Source organism: Eriocheir sinensis, chromosome 8, assembly GCF_024679095.1.
Source record: "Eriocheir sinensis breed Jianghai 21 chromosome 8, ASM2467909v1, whole genome shotgun sequence".
Taxonomy (NCBI): Eukaryota; Metazoa; Arthropoda; class Malacostraca; order Decapoda; family Varunidae; genus Eriocheir; species Eriocheir sinensis.
The window spans coordinates 21704453-21719700 of NC_066516.1; the positions used below are offsets into that span (position 1 = coordinate 21704453).

Genomic DNA, 15248 nt, shown 5'->3' on the forward strand with positions numbered 1-15248 from the left:
ACCCTCGCTGGCACTCCGGGCAAGAGGGACACGCGGGGCAGAATTTCCTCCGGAGGGTGGTGGCAGCGCTGACCCGACCCCGTTTTCTTTACCTTGAGATCCGTGACGTCACCAGCGGAGCCCCGACTTCGGAAACGCGATGAACCAATGGATGAACCCCGACAAGCCGCGAGGCCAGAGGGACATCGGCAGATACGCTGATAACGAAGAGGCTCATCGATAAATGCGGCCAAACTAGATAAGGCGAACATTAACTCTACTGGCAAAATAACAGGAAAAAATAGGCTGGTAGTTAAGATTGAAATAAATAGATATGAACAATAAGATTACGCAGATAAAACTCGTGATTACTTCCTATTTTTTTTTTTGTGTGTGTGTGTGTGTGTGTGATTAATGTGCAGAGTTATTGGTCTTTGCTGTAAATGGTCAGCCATATATTATTTTCCTACTTAATCTTCTTTTTCCTCATCTCTCCTCCTCTTTCATCTCCTCCTCCTCTTTCATCTCCTCCTCCTCATTCTTCTCCTTCACCTCCTAACTTCTTCTCTGTACCTCAAGTCTTTCTCTCTCCACCTCCACCTACTCTTAAGTCATCTCTCTCCTCCTCTTTCTTTTCCTCCTCCTCCTCCTCCTCCTCACTCTTCTCCTTCGCCACCTTTCTTCTCCTCCTCCTCATTCTCCACCTCCAGTTAATTCCCTTCCTCCTTCTTCACCCCTCTCTCCTCCTCTTTCTTTTCCTCCCCCTTCTCCTTCAACACCTCTTCTCCACCTCCACTTCGTTCCCTTCCTCCTCTTCACCGACATACTCCACTTTAGCCAATCCTTCCTTTTCCTTCTTCACCTCCACTCTCAATCCTTTCTCTCTCTATGTCATCACAGGATCTCTTCTCTCTCCCAACTCTTTCGCCACCTCCACTTCGTCCCTTCCTTCCTCTTCACCGACATACTCCACTTAAGTCAATCCTTCCTCATCCTTCATCACCTCCTATCAGATCACCTTCTCCTCTGCTTCATCATCACCACCCCAGAATCATCTCTTTATCACGTCTTGTATGTACCGCCGAGAGGGTGACATGTTTTCAAAGCCACGTCAACCTCCGAGTCACTAGTCCCTTCATGTCCCCTTCACAGGTAACCCCAAACCCCCAATAAGAAGTAAACAACCCACTAACAACCTAAACAGCCTACTTATGATCTCTTTTCCTTGTGGCACATCTGGGAACTATAGGAAGCGACCCCGACCCTCATAGAGTCTCTCCTTCAGCTCTCCTTCACCCCTCCTTCACCTCTCCTTCACCCCTCCGCATAAAACTAGGCCGGTAAGGTGTAGGAGAAACTTTTGCTATTGGCCTGCTGCGCGCCGGTCAGACATCACGGTCAAGGAAACAGTTCGAGCCCCGACGCGCCAAAAAAGGGAAAAAGCAAATAAGCTCTCGAAGTGGTACGAAAATTTCACGGTGGAGGAGGAGGAGGAGGAGGAGGAGGAGGAGGAAGAGAAGGAAGAAAGAATTAAAAAATGAAGAAATTAAACGTTTATTATCCGATTTGAGGGAACGAAGCGCAGAGAGAGAGAGAGAGAGAGAGAGAGAGAGAGAGAGAGAGAGAGAGAGAGAGAGAGAGTGATCAGGGACTCCGTAATTAAGCTGAAGGGCGCGGATTGATAAGTCGGCGTTCCCTGCGACCCACAACGCTGATGAACCAATTAGAGAGAGAGAGAGAGAGAGAGAGAGAGAGAGAGAGAGAGAGAGAGAGAGAGAGAGAGATGGGGGGAATGGAGGTAATAAACGAAATAATGCCGTGTCATTTCATCTTCAACCCGTGACGATTTAAAAAGAAGGAATCGAGTTATTTTAAAAAAGGATTTGATCGCCTTTGTGTCTGAGCTCGTTTTTTTTTTTTTCTCGCCGAATAAACCTTTGAGACCAAGTTACTTTATCATTTATTTCTTATTTTACTTATTAACATTTTATCCATTATTTAATTATTCACTTATCTTATCATTTGCATATATTGAGTTTGGATTAAATGAACAAACACGTAAGGGGTGGCGAGTGAATGTGTGTGTGTGTGTGTGTGTGTGTGTGTGTGTGTGTGTGTGTGTGTGTGTGTGTGTGTAGGTGGGTGGGTGACGAGCATTTGGCTGCGCCCGGAGGATCCTTTCTACCCGGCGAACCACGCAGACGGAGAATCAGGGTCACGAATGTTGGTTGAGTTTGTGCGTTACTCCTCTCTCTCGTGCATGTTACTTTGTTCCGTGGTCGTCTTTTTCTCTTTTTTTCTGTTTTCCGATTTTTTTTGTTCTTTGGTCAAACACACCACACACTTGCGTTGGGATGTGTGTGTGTGTGTGTGTGTGTGTGTGTGTGTGTGTGTGTGTGTGTGTGTGTGTGTCGGCGCATAATACACGTACACAATATAGGACCAAGGCCACAGGTGCACACACAAGTCTTGAGTAACAAATAACAACCTGAATGCTAAGAGGTCGGGTAGCCTTCCTCTCATTCTCAACAATCATCATCATCATCATTATCAACAAAATCAACATTATCACCAGCAAACACAACGTAATCAACAGCAACAACAACAACACAGCTACAGGACAAATAACAACTCCAATAACTAAGTACACGAAGAGAAAACAAAACAAAACACTACAAGAAGAAGAATAAAAAATAAACACAGAGCCACTAGCTACCAGGAACACAATGATCACGAACTCGAAAACGCAACAATCTAACACAAATCTCAGCAACTCCCCTTAAAAAAAAAAAAATCCCTCATTACTTCACTTACAAAGATTACCCAACATGCCAGTGCCCATACTCGCCACAACCACAACCTAACCCCCACAACCATCCCAACCAAGCCCCTACCACCACCACCACACGTACACAGCATAATATCTGGACCACCACAACCCCCCTCCCCCACATCCCTGGCACTCCTAGCATGCTCAGAGGGGGGTTAAGGGAGGAGGGGGAATAGTGTGAAGACGGTGCCTGGCCTGGTCTGTCCTCGGTTTTCTCCCCTGCGGCACCCCAGCGTAAGGCCGAGGCTCCCGTGTGCCGCCCGCCGTCCGTCATTCTGGTGCCAAAGGAGTTTTATTCCTTCGACGTGGTGATGGAAGAGGCACAGCGAGCGAGTTACGAGATAAGGAGAACGAACGGGAAAACGAGCCTTGCGTCACTAGAGCGTAAGAGCGAACGTAGCGTGACATCCCTGGGACCTCTCAGACACGCGAAGGGGTGGTGGAGCAGCCTCGCCTCTCTGTCCCTGTGTTATACGGGCGACATCACGCTGGCACTCCTCCTCCTCCTGGCACTGTTACGCCACCCGGGGTCATGCGGTCACTGTCCTCCTCTCCACGTATTATTAACTTGACGTAAGTACCACGCTTCGGGATTTCCGTACATCGCTTTTATTAATTGGTCCTCTTAGGGTGATGGGGTGAGGGGTTGGGGTGAGGGGTTGGAGTGACTAGTTGTGTTTGGGGTGTTTGGGGTGTTGGGGTTAGGTTTCGGGTGTTGGGGTGTAAAAACTTGGTCCTCTTTTGGTTGGGGTGATGGTTGGGGTGAGGGATGACGGTGTTGATTGGGGTGAGGTTTAGGGGTGATGGATGGGGTGAGGTTTGGCGGTGTTGGGGTGTTGGGGTAAGCTTTGCGATCGTGGTTTAGGGTGTTGGGGTGTGAAAAAGGAGAAAAGAAGAGGATAGGCGAGAAGGGGTGACGGAGAGAGAGAGAGAGAGAGAGAGAGAGAGAGAGAGAGAGAGAGAGAGACCCATTTCTAAATAAGGCAGCAAGCATTGAGTCACCACGAGAGAAATAATTTTAGCAGGAGACTTACACGTCACGTAGGCTAGACACACACACACACACACACACACACACACACACACACACACACACACACACACACACACACACACATGACTGACTTCGGGCATTAAGGAACACCTGTGCTTCCTCCTCCTCACCCATTTCCCCCTCCCCCCCTCTCTCACCTATCCGCCCCCTCATCTATCCCACTTCTCATTAATATATTTGAAAGGGTGAATAGAACCACACACACACACACACACACACACACACACACACACACACACACATACACATACACGCACTAGCTAAGCGTTGTCCTAATTGTTCGTTCTCTTTGTGAACGTCTATTTGCAGGTTAACTTCTTGGAATATTTAAGTCTGCCATGTTTTCCTTGCGCACTTGATCTTTGTCTACGCTATTTAATTAAAGTTCGGATCGGAGTTCAAGTTTAAGAAAGAGAGAGAGAGAGAGAGATAGGAGTGGAGTGTGTGTGTGTGAGTGTGTGTGTGTGTGTGTGTGTGTGTGTGTGTGTACGTGGCATAATCCCTGAGGTAATACAACTCTTCTTTTTCCTCCTCTTCCCCTCTTCTTCCTCCTCCTCCTCCCCCTCCTCCTCCTCCTCCAATGTTCTAATCCCTGACTGAAGAGAGGGGGAGGAAAGGAGGGACGGAGGAAACTTGATGCAAGAATACAAGCCCTTTCTCTAATCCCTACCTCCCTCCCTCCCTCCTTCCCTCTCTCTCTCCCTCCCTCTTTCTCTTCCTTCCCCTCCCAGCTTTTTGTTCTTCCTTTTGTCTCTCCCCTGCTCTTCAACTCTACCCCCCCCTCTCCCCCCTAAAACCCTCCTCTCATATTGCCTCCCACGCAACCACTTACTCATTACCTCCCCCTCTCCCCCTCTCTTACTTTCACTCTCTCACTCTGATTTTCCCTTCATCATCTCCCCCGTTTCTTCCTCACTTTCTTCCTCCCCTCTTCCTTATGATCACCCATTTTCTCTCCTTTCCTCTCTCGAACTCAACTCACTCATTCACTCCCTCACTCTCCCTCACTCACTCTCCCTTTCCCCTCTCACTCCCCTTCCTCATTTTCCCGTTTCCTTCCCTACCTTCTTCCTTCCCTCTTCCATATGATCATCCCCTTCCTCTCCTCCCCTCTCTCGAACTCAACTCACTCATTCACTCACTCACTCTCCCCCATTCCCCTTTCCCCTTACTCACTCCCCTTACTCATTTTCCCGTTTCCTTCCTTCCTTCCATCCCCCATCTTTATAATCACCTTCTTTGTCTCCTCCACAACTCACTTTCAGTATCTCTCTCATTTACCCTTTTCTCTCTCTCACTCTCCCTTTCTCGCTCCCACTCACACACATTGCTTTCACTTTCATCTATTTTTGTCACTTAACCCGTCTCCCCAACCACTTTTATGTTGTCGAAAATAAACCATATCCCATAATCCTCCCCCCATCTACACCCTCTTCCCTGTGTTTATCCTCCTCCTCTTCTTCCTTCTTCTTCCTCCTTCTCCTCCTCCTCCTCCTCCTGGCCGCCCTTGATCTCACCTCCTTCGTCATGCCACGCAGCCACCCCGGCCTGGTAAACAGTCTCCCCTCGCTCTCACCCGAGGGGGAGGGAAGACATCAATACCTCTCCCCTCTTCTCTCCGTCCCCTTCTTCCTCTCACCCCAAATTTCTGCTTCCCGGACCTGCTTGCACCTTTTGTCCCGCCCCGCTCCGCTCCACCCCGCCCCGCCCCGTCCCTCTCCTGCAGCCCCGCCTCACTGCCCCCCGCCTCTCGCTCCCCGTCACGAAGGCTTTAGTGTGTGTGTGTGTGTGTGTGTGTGTGTGTGTGTCTGTGTGTATAACCTCTCCTATTGCCTTCTCGTCATCCATCTAGCTTTTCTCCTTTTCTTTTCCTTCCCTACCTATAATTTTTCACACCTTTCCTTACCTATCCTTTCCTTCTATCCTTCCCTGTCTTTTCTACCTCCCTCCAAGCATCTTTATTTCTCTCCTTCCCTTTCTTTCACTTTGCCTAGTCCGTCCATCCATCCACCCTACCCTATCTCTTCCACTCCCATCCATCCCATCCAGCTCTGACACTGCTAAACTCCACTATTTCCCAACAACTTCCTCCATTCGCCATAAGCCCTTCCTTCCTCCTTCCCTCCTACGCTACACCCGGCCCTTCTCATACACTTCCCCATCAACCTCCTCCACTCGCCCCTCCTTCCTCCTTCCATCCTCCCTACACTCGGCCCTTCTCCTACACTTCCCCATCACCTTGAAGACCACAAATGACGTACGCAAGGGCTGAGAAGTGAAAGTCTATTCCCAACACGACTATGAGAGAGATTTACCCTGAGATCTCAAGAGTCCTGTGCTGAAGACATAAGGGACTCAAAGGGGGAGGGATAGAAGTTGTTGAGGAATGTAAACGATGAAAAATGAAGGTGAAGTTTGAGTAGAAGTAGCAGTAGTAGTAGGAGGAGGAGAAGGAGGAAAGGAAAAGGTGTGGTAGAAGTGTGTCGGACGAGGACGAGGACGAGGACGCGTAGGAGGAGTCAAAAGGGGAGGAGAGTTACAGAGGTTATTGAGGAATATACAAAAGAAAAGAGAAATGGAAGAGGAGAAAGAGGAGGAGGAGGAGGAGAGGATAAAATGTATGAACGTGAGGAATAAAGAGGAGGAGGAAGAGAAGGAGTCAAAGGAGGAGGAGGAGGAGGAGGAGGAAGAGGCAAATGAAGGAGAAGTAGAAGAAAGAAGAGGAAAAAGAGGAGAAAGAGGAGGAGGAGGAGAGGATAAAATGTAATATACGTGAGGAATAAAGAGGAGAAGGAGGAGAAGGAGTCATATGGTGAGGAGGAGGAGGAGGAGGAGGAGGAAGAGGCAAATGAAGGAAAAGTATAAGAAAGAGGAGGAGGTAGAGGACATGAGAAGGATGAGGAAAAGGAGGAGGTAGAAGAGGTGAACAATAAAGCGAAGGAGGAAGAGGAGAAGGAGTCAAATGGTGAGGAGGAGGAGGAGGAGGAAGAGGCAAATGAAGAAGTAGAAGAAAGAGGAGGAGGAGGTAGACTGGTAGAGGATATGAGAAGGATGAGGAGGAGGAGGAGGAGGTAGAAGAGGAAGGAGGAAGAGGAGGAGAAGCAGTCAAATGATGATGATGATGATGAGGAGGAGGAGGAAGAAGAGACAAATGAAGAAGTAGAAGAAAGAGGAGGAGGAGGTAGACTGGTAGAGGATATGAGAAGGAGGAGGAGGTAGACTGGTAGAGGATATGAGAAGGATGAGGAGGAGGAGGAGGAGGTAGAAGAGGAAGGAGGAAGAGGAGGAGAAGCAGTCAAATGGTGAGGAGGAGAAGAAGGAGGTAGATGAAAGAGGAGTAGAAGAAAAAGTCGGAGGATGAAGAGGACAAGAAGAAGAAGGAAGAGAAGGAAGCGTCAAAATCCTGTAGGAAACGAGTTGGAAACCGGATGTGGTTGTGTACCTAATTTCTTCTTACTCACTATCGCTCCCTTACTGACTCACTCACACTCTCCCTCACTCTCTCACTCTCTCTTTCTCTTCCTCTCGTCCCCCTCTTTCTCCCTGTGAACTAGATAGCGAGCGTTCACCTCTGGCCCTCACACCCTAGCCTCGCACAGCGCTCCCCGGGCAAACCCACCGTACTCACACCCCCCTCACCCCATCTCCCTCCCCGTCACCCCCTCTTTCACCATAAGGCACCCACTGAACGTATAGGTAGAGAAGGGAATTAACGAAGAAGGGACCTTAGAAATTGAAGTGGAGTATAATTAACGGCAGGTAAAGATGCTACCTGAAAGGGCCAAGTGGAGGCTAGTGCATTGCCTTCGAGGTGAGGGCCAAACGGAGTGCCATCTTGCCCAATCCTTCATCAGTGAGCTACTTTGGCCCTTAGCTCCCCTTTGACGAGGTGCCACTCTCCCCTGGCACACTCCCTCCCCTCAGACCTTGCTGCGCCTCATTGCTACTGCGGCGTAAGGGCGAGAGTCCCTTCCCTGATCTTGTGACTCAGAAAGGGGCTAAGGGAAGCTCATTTTTTAGGGGGGATGAAGGGGAAAGAGTGTCACCGTCACCGCTCCCTGGCACTGCGCCCCCTCACCCCTCACCCCTTCTTCTTCAGCCTCCAGCACCTCTAGCCTCCTCTTTGACAGCAATCACTGCCTTCACCATTACCCTCACCACCACCATCACCGCCACCATCACCACCATCATCACCGCCACCTCGGCTAACATGTGTTTTAGACTGAAAGGAAAATAAAAGTTCCTGTGCAAAGAGGAGCTTGTGTTCCTGACGACACACACACACACACACACACACACACACACACACACACACGTACCGACGAATAATTAACCGAAAATCTGAACTCGGGTGAATCTAATTACGTCGGAAGGAGAGGAGGGGGGGGGGGGGACACACTATTACAGGCAACAGGAAGCTCGACCGTACCTTGCCTTAACGACCCACTCTCTTCCTTTTCCTTTCCTTACTTTTGTTTTACCTCTTCTTGTTTTAATTTCCCTTTTCTCTTCTTCCTCCTCCTCCTCCTCCTCCTCCTACTACTACTACTACTACTACTACTACTACTACTACTACTACTACTACTACTACTACTACTGCTCATCATCATAATTATCAGTCTATCATAAGTCTCCTCCCTGGCCTTTGACGTTACTTTCCCTCCTCCTCTTTTTCCTCCTTCTCCTCCTCCTCCTCCTCCTCAGTCTCCCTCACCCTCCTTCCCTCAGTCCACCATATCTCTCACCCACATATCGGTGAGTGAAGAAACAAAGACGCTACTTAGAATACCTATATCTCCGTCCCTAACCTCCTCCTCCTTCTCCTTCTCTACTCCTGCCGCGCTAAGTGAATCAAATGGTCTTCCCTTCTTTATCTTCCTATTCCTTGACGCGTCTCGCCCAAACAGGGAACGAGTGAGAAGGCAAACACTCCCCCCCCCTCGCACCCCATCCCCCCAGCCCTAAGCCAGCCATTACCGCCGTGTTTGCTCGCCTAATATTGGAGGGACGAGACGGGCGATAACAGGAGGATTAGGCGGAGGGAATGTTGGTTTTTGAGGTCGAGGAATAACTTATCTTGGAGTTTATTTTGGTGGTTTGTGTTGAGTTATTGTACTGATATGCATAATTTATTCAACGCGTGACCCCGAGCGAGCAAATGAGGAGAAGAGTAGAGAGTGTCTGTGTCTTTGGGGGGGAAGGAGGGGAGGGGGGGAGAGAGAGAGAGAGAGAGAGAGAGAGAGAGAGAGCGAGAGAGAGAGAGAGAGAGAGAGAGAGAGAGAGAGAGAGAGAGAGAGAGAGAGAGAGAGAGAGCGTATCTACTACAAAAGAGGAAGGAGTAAGCGTATGGTTGAGAATGAATGGAGGGAGGGAGGGAGGGAGGGAAGGGAGGGAGGAAGTATAGGGACGAAGAGAGTAACGAGAGAGAGAGAGAGAGAGTGGGAAGGAGGGAGGGAGGGAGGAAGGGAGAGAGGGAGGGACGGAAAGGGAGGCGAAGGTAGAAAGAGAGTACGAGTCAGAGAAGACACACACACACACACACACACACACACACACACACACACACACACACACACACACACACACACAGACCTAGATATGTTTCGCCAGGTAATGACGTCAGGTGAGCGGAAGAAGCCAGGTGAGAGGATGACGAGGAAGAGAGGAAAAGGAAGAAGAAATTGAGAGTGGAGGATGGCGGATGAGGAAGAGGGAGAATGAGTGGGAGACGAGTGGGGGGAGGAAGGAGAGGAGGAGGAGGAGGAGGAGGAGGAGAGAGAGAACGAAGAGGGAGAGAGAGGAACGAACGAACGAAAGGACAGAAAGCCATGAAGGGGTCACTCAACCTTTTGCATATATAAGTTTGAGAAGAGAAACAAAGAAACGAAGGAAACGAGGAACCTAAAAGCAAGTAGCGGGCTTTTATTTCACAGTTGTTACCTTTTTTATGCCCTTGAACTGACTCCTCTGCTGTAAAAAAAAAAAAGTGTATCCAAACAAGAAAATCACTCCCGACGCCTGCATATGACTTTCACTCTCTACTGGAGGAGGACCAAGGAACACAAGCAGACCAAGGAGGAGGAGGAGGAGGAGGAGGAGGAAGAGGAGGAGGAATGAATGAAAACAAGAGCGGTTGCAAAACAAGAACCTAAAATGAGGACGGATAAAAAAAGAGAAAATATAAATAAAAAGAAAAAAAATCGTAGCGGGATGTAAACAAAGAAAAAAAACGTAAGAGATTGAATACATTTAGAACTGATGGACATTAAATAAAGAAGCGAATAAATGAATAAAATGAATAAAAGAGAATAACTAAGGACATACATAGACAGTGAAATCATTAGACAGAAAAACAGCGGGAAAAATAATAGCGACAGAAAAAGAAAGTTAGTGAATATGTGGAAAGAAAAAGCAGTGAGGAAGAAGGAGGAGGAGGAGGAAAGAAGGAGAACAAAAGGTAGAGGAAGGAAAATAAAAGGAGATATGAATGAAAAATATTGAAGAGGAGGAAAAAGACGAGGGGAGAAAAGAGGAAAATCTCAGACGAGCCGAGGAGGAGAAAGCGCATCAAAAGGAGATGAGAGGAAGAATTTGGAGCAAGAAAGAGCCAGGAACTGTACCCAAACGACTGAAAGGAAGAGGAGGAGGAGGAGGAGGAGGAGGAGGAGGAGAAAAAGGAGACAAAAAGTTAGGTGAAAAGAAATTGGAGAAAAACTACATTGGAGGTAATGGAGGAGATGGAACAGGGGGAGGAGGAGGAGGAGGAGATTCCCTTTGTATACAGATATCCTTGAGGGACACCATCACCACCACCATCACAACCACCATCACCATCACCACCACCACCATTTCCACCACCACCACCACAAACACCTTTCCGTGCCAATAAGTCTCTGTCGTGAGGAAGAAAGACTTTCATCTCCACTCGCAATCTGGGTCGCCGAGGGAAGACGAGAGACGATGACGACGACGACGACGAGGGGAGAGAGAGAGAGAGAGAGAGAGAGAGAGAGAGAGAGAGAGAGAGAGAGAGAGAGAGAGAGAGAGAGAGAGAGAGAGAGAGAGAGAGAGAGAGAGAGAGAGAGAGAGAGAGAGAGAGAGAGAGAGAGAGAGAGAGAGAGAGAGAGAGAGAGAGAGAGAGAATGTACATACACCCATTTGATAATTAAAGGTATGGGAAAATGAAGGGGAAAGGAGACACAAAGGAGGAGGAGGAGGAGGAGGAGGAATCATAAATGAGAGTGAGAGTGGAGGTTGGAGGTGAGAGGAGTAGAAAGAGAAGCAGAATAAGGGGAGTAAGCAGGGAGCAGGAACCCTATCCCCCCTCTGTGTGTGTGTGTGTGTGTGTGTGTGTGTGTGTGTGTGTGTGTGTGTGTGTGTGTGTGTGTGTGTGTGTGTGTGTGTGTGCAAGCTTTCAGGCGCGTGCACTGTGATCCTGCCTCGAAGTAAAAAGGAGTGGAGGAGGAGAGATGTGGAGGACGGGAGGTGTGGAAGAGGGGAACAAAGGGAGGGAGGGAGGGAAGAGAGGTGGAGGGGAAGCGGCATGGGGGAGAGGGCGTTGGGGAGAAAGATGGGTGGAGCAATGTGGAAGAGTGGAGAGCAGGGAGGTTAAGTGGGGGAGAAAGGGGGAGCGGAGGGTGAAGAAGAAGGAAAAAGAAGAGGAGGAAGAGGGAGTGGGGTGAATAAAAAAAGGCAGATTAAGTTCCTATATCTTGAATTAAAAAAAAAAAGTCGTTAAATTTCCAGTTCTAAATAAAGTCGAGTAAAACAAAAGAAAGGAGGAAAAACAAAAAGGTACGATTCACTTTTATTGTTTTCTCAGACTCATGGGCGCGACCTCCAATTTTCTCCCCTCCCCCTCCCCACTTCCCACAGCTACAGGTCCTCCCCTCTTCCTCCCCCTCGCCCCCTTTCCCCGCCTCCCTGTGCCGCCACTACTCAGCTATGACGAAAGCAAGAAACTCATGACGTCACAACTCGCGGGAAGGGGAAGAAAAGGGGGAAAGGGAAGGAAGGCGGGAGGGGGAGCAAAGGGGGAAGGGAAAGGAAAGGGGTAGTGGCAGGTAGTGGGGATGACTGAGGAAAGAGGAAGAGTATTGGGAGTAGATGGAGGAGGAGGAGGAGAGGGGACGTTCAATGGGCAGTCGATGAAGTGATAGGAGTGGACAGAGGGGAGTGGATGATGGAGAGGGCCAAGGGAGAGTGGGTGAAGAGGGGGAAGAGAGGGTGCAGGTAGTGGATGGAAGGGGGAGGGGAGGGTAACCTTGAGGCGGAGTTAAAGGAATCAATCTATTGGCGGTGGGCGCCGCGCCACGGGGCAGGACAGCAGTGAAAACATAGGCTGGGCGTGAGTTGCTCAACGAACAGCTTGCTGCAGCCCAAGACAAGAGTGACGTCACCAAGACTTTTACTAGTGAAAAGGGACACACGGCCGAAAGTCCGCCAGAAGCTACGACTCTTGGGTCCCTCTCGCCCGCAGCGGTGCGCCTCGCGTCTCGTGGACATAGTTGTTGTGAAGCAGCGAACCCAGTTGTCAGCGGGGGCAACGAACTCCGCGGCCCTGAGTGCCAGAGGGGCCACCCGGGTGCCAGCAGGGAGGGGGGAAAGGCTCCGTGGATGTCCTTCTGGCTCGGAGTGCCGTGGTCCATAATCTACACACTCTTACGCTCCTCGTAGGTGAATGAACTAGCCTCGCTCGCGCCGCCCGTGGCCTAGTTATTTCCCCGTGTAGTGCGGGCGCACATGAAAGTGAAATGGCTGTGCGCTGCGAGCGGGGCCCAACGCGAGGCTAGCGCCAGAACTGCTGACCCGGTTTTACATCACCAGGGGAAAGAAGTGACGAGGTATGCGGAAGGTGCAATGAACTAGCCTCTCCCGCGGCCCCGGAGCGCGGAGTGGCACTGAGGGCCACGGCGCGCCGAGGGCCACCTGCGCTCCACCTGCGGGAGGCACGGGAGCACCGCCGCGCCAGAGAAAGTCTTCGGCCGGGGTTGATGAACTGGGAACCTCGACCCCATATACGCCGACGCCGCCAGCCCTGGACCAGAGCCTTGTGCAGCCTTCTGGGCCTTGCGACACCGCGGCTCCTGCAAGGCCTGCGTCGCCCAGGCATGGCCGCCGCTGTTATGCACGCCCCATTATCACGACGTGCGCTTTTAACTGAGAAGCGGAGGACTTCTAGAGTTTCAAGGTCTGGACAGTAAGGGATCATTCTTGACGATCTAACAATCAATCGGTCGCGCCAACAGCTGCACCCTTTAGTACGCTCGTGCCTGCGGGGAGGGATAACAGTGAAGCTCTCATCGTGACTCCCTCGCACCTGAGCTCTTGAGGAGAAAGCAAGCGCGGACATTCTTGAGCGCAGGCCACGTAGCTGCATGGCCGCAGACGGTTTTATTATCGTCTGCGTGGCTGATTAGCGAGGCGGACTAAGGTGACGCAGGTGACGGGAGCAGAGCGAGGAATGAGCGGAGGATTACCGGGAATCAGGCGAGAGTGGAGGAAAGTAATGTATTCTTATTATCATTCTCCTTAGCGTTTGGTCGTTAGTGAGCTTCGGCCATTAAAAGGTTATAATGATAGTGTCCATTTATTTTCTGGGATGTGCTGTTGTGTGTGTGTGTGTGTGTGTGTGTGTGTGTGTGTGTGTGTTTGATGAGGGGTCTTATCAATGGAGGCTGTGAAGGGGAGGGGGCGTTAGGACAGTCCTTACTCCAACCCGTTCACCCTTCTCCCTTCCCCCTCTCCCTGGGGCTCCCCCCCCTCCCCCGTCTTTCCTGGTCTGCGCATGCCACAGGATACAAGAGTCGCCGTTGCAGGTTCTTTCCGACGTGCTGAAAATAAAATGCATTAACTAAACATGGCCGGCCGATGTCCACTCCCGAGGTAAGCTGCCCCGGGGAGGCTTTCCCTGGGCCGGGCGGCTGAGTCTCCCCTGCCTGCCCAGGCATCGACAGAAAAGGTGGAGGCTGGCAGCAGGGTGGAGCCATGGCTGATGCTTGCCGCGGGCCGCGGCAGCGTGAGTGGGGGCGCAACAGGTGGCGGAGGCTCCGTGCACGTGGCTGTGTTTATGTTCCTCAGCTGATCGCTGCCGCCGGTCAGCTGATCGCACTCCCCCTTTAAGGAGGGAGGCTGCTCCTGCCGCTCATGCTTACGCAATGCTTTCATTTGTATATCAGAAGAATAGACACCTAAAGGCAATAAATGTTGGGCAAGGTGAGGGCACGGGTGTGCAGCAACATGTAGCGGAAGAGTCTGTGAGAATAAAGGGGGGAAGGAGGGGGGATCAGGAGGTGGGGGTTGGGGGGTCGGGGGTTGGGCATTGGGGTAAGTATGCCTAAGCGTGACTCACCTGCAAGGATGACCTCGAGCAGCATCGGGGGATTGGGGTTCCGGGGGGGGTTGTCAAGACACTTCTTGGCGGAAGCGTTGTCAGATGAAGCATCGTAGGATTCACGAGGCTTTTGCACGAGGTTGTGGTAGTCCCGAAAGACGGTCATGGTGAGTCCGGGGTGACGGGGCTGACAGGGATTCCTCAGACTGTGTCTTCTCCTGAATATCTTGTGCGTGTGTTGGTGAGCGCGTCAGGCTGGCAGCAGAGGTGATCCGAGTGTGCTTGTGTCAGCTTCCTGATTCCGTAGAGCACGGCAGACTCCCCCAGGATGAGCGGCGAAGGGTGAGTATATGTCCCAGGTTCACGAAGAGCGGTTCCTCAAGTCCCATGAGAGCTCATGCTTGGCACTCGCATGTAAACAAACACAGACACTCGCCGCTCCAGGGTGCTACGTAACACGACACACACACAGTTCACGATTAATTCCGGGCACAAGGCGTCGCGGAAGGGCAGAGGGTCCACAAGAGGGGGTTGACAACACACAGGAACGCACGTAAGCACGCACACAGCGGTGGAGAGCGGGGGGATGTAGAGCCCAACGTCACGGCGTGGCGGTGCGGACCCGACTGAACGGCCATCAGGGCGCGGACCTCCAGAGAGTGAGAGTTGCTGCGCTCATGACCCAGTCTCGACACAGCCTCCTGAACCTCCCCGCCTCCCTCTCTCCTGACAGTCCTACACCCTTGGAGGATCACCTGTGAGGGCACCACAAGGAAGCTTCGGCAAACCTTCGGCAGTGCCTCCACACACCGCCCGAGACGTCCTGCCAAACAGCGAGAGTCACCTTGCCAACCGAGCAAAGAAAACGAGAGCGAGCCTGAGGAGCGGAGGAGCACCACAGCAATTCAAGCTGACATGATGGGCCCGCAAGATTTGTTGAGCTCCTGCTGGGGAGCCAGAGGGGCAGCAGGGGCCTGGTGACTCACTCGGCCACAGAATGCTTATGGAGACATGCTGAATGCAATAGCGGAGCCCATTCACTCCCCTGGAAG

The 15248-nt window shown here is 51.1% G+C and overlaps 1 protein-coding gene across 1 annotated transcript in view; it reads right to left on the bottom strand.

Moving 5' to 3' along the window:
- LOC126995681 (nuclear hormone receptor E75-like) overlaps nucleotides 1–14817 on the bottom strand; it is a 94664-nt gene extending 79847 nt beyond the window's left edge. Inside the window, exon 1 of the mRNA XM_050855452.1 lies at nucleotides 14215–14817. Coding sequence (XP_050711409.1) covers nucleotides 14215–14362 — 148 coding nt within the window. The 5' untranslated portion in view covers nucleotides 14363–14817. The remainder of the gene's footprint in view (nucleotides 1–14214) is intronic.
- Nucleotides 14818–15248: the final 431 nt, after the last annotated feature.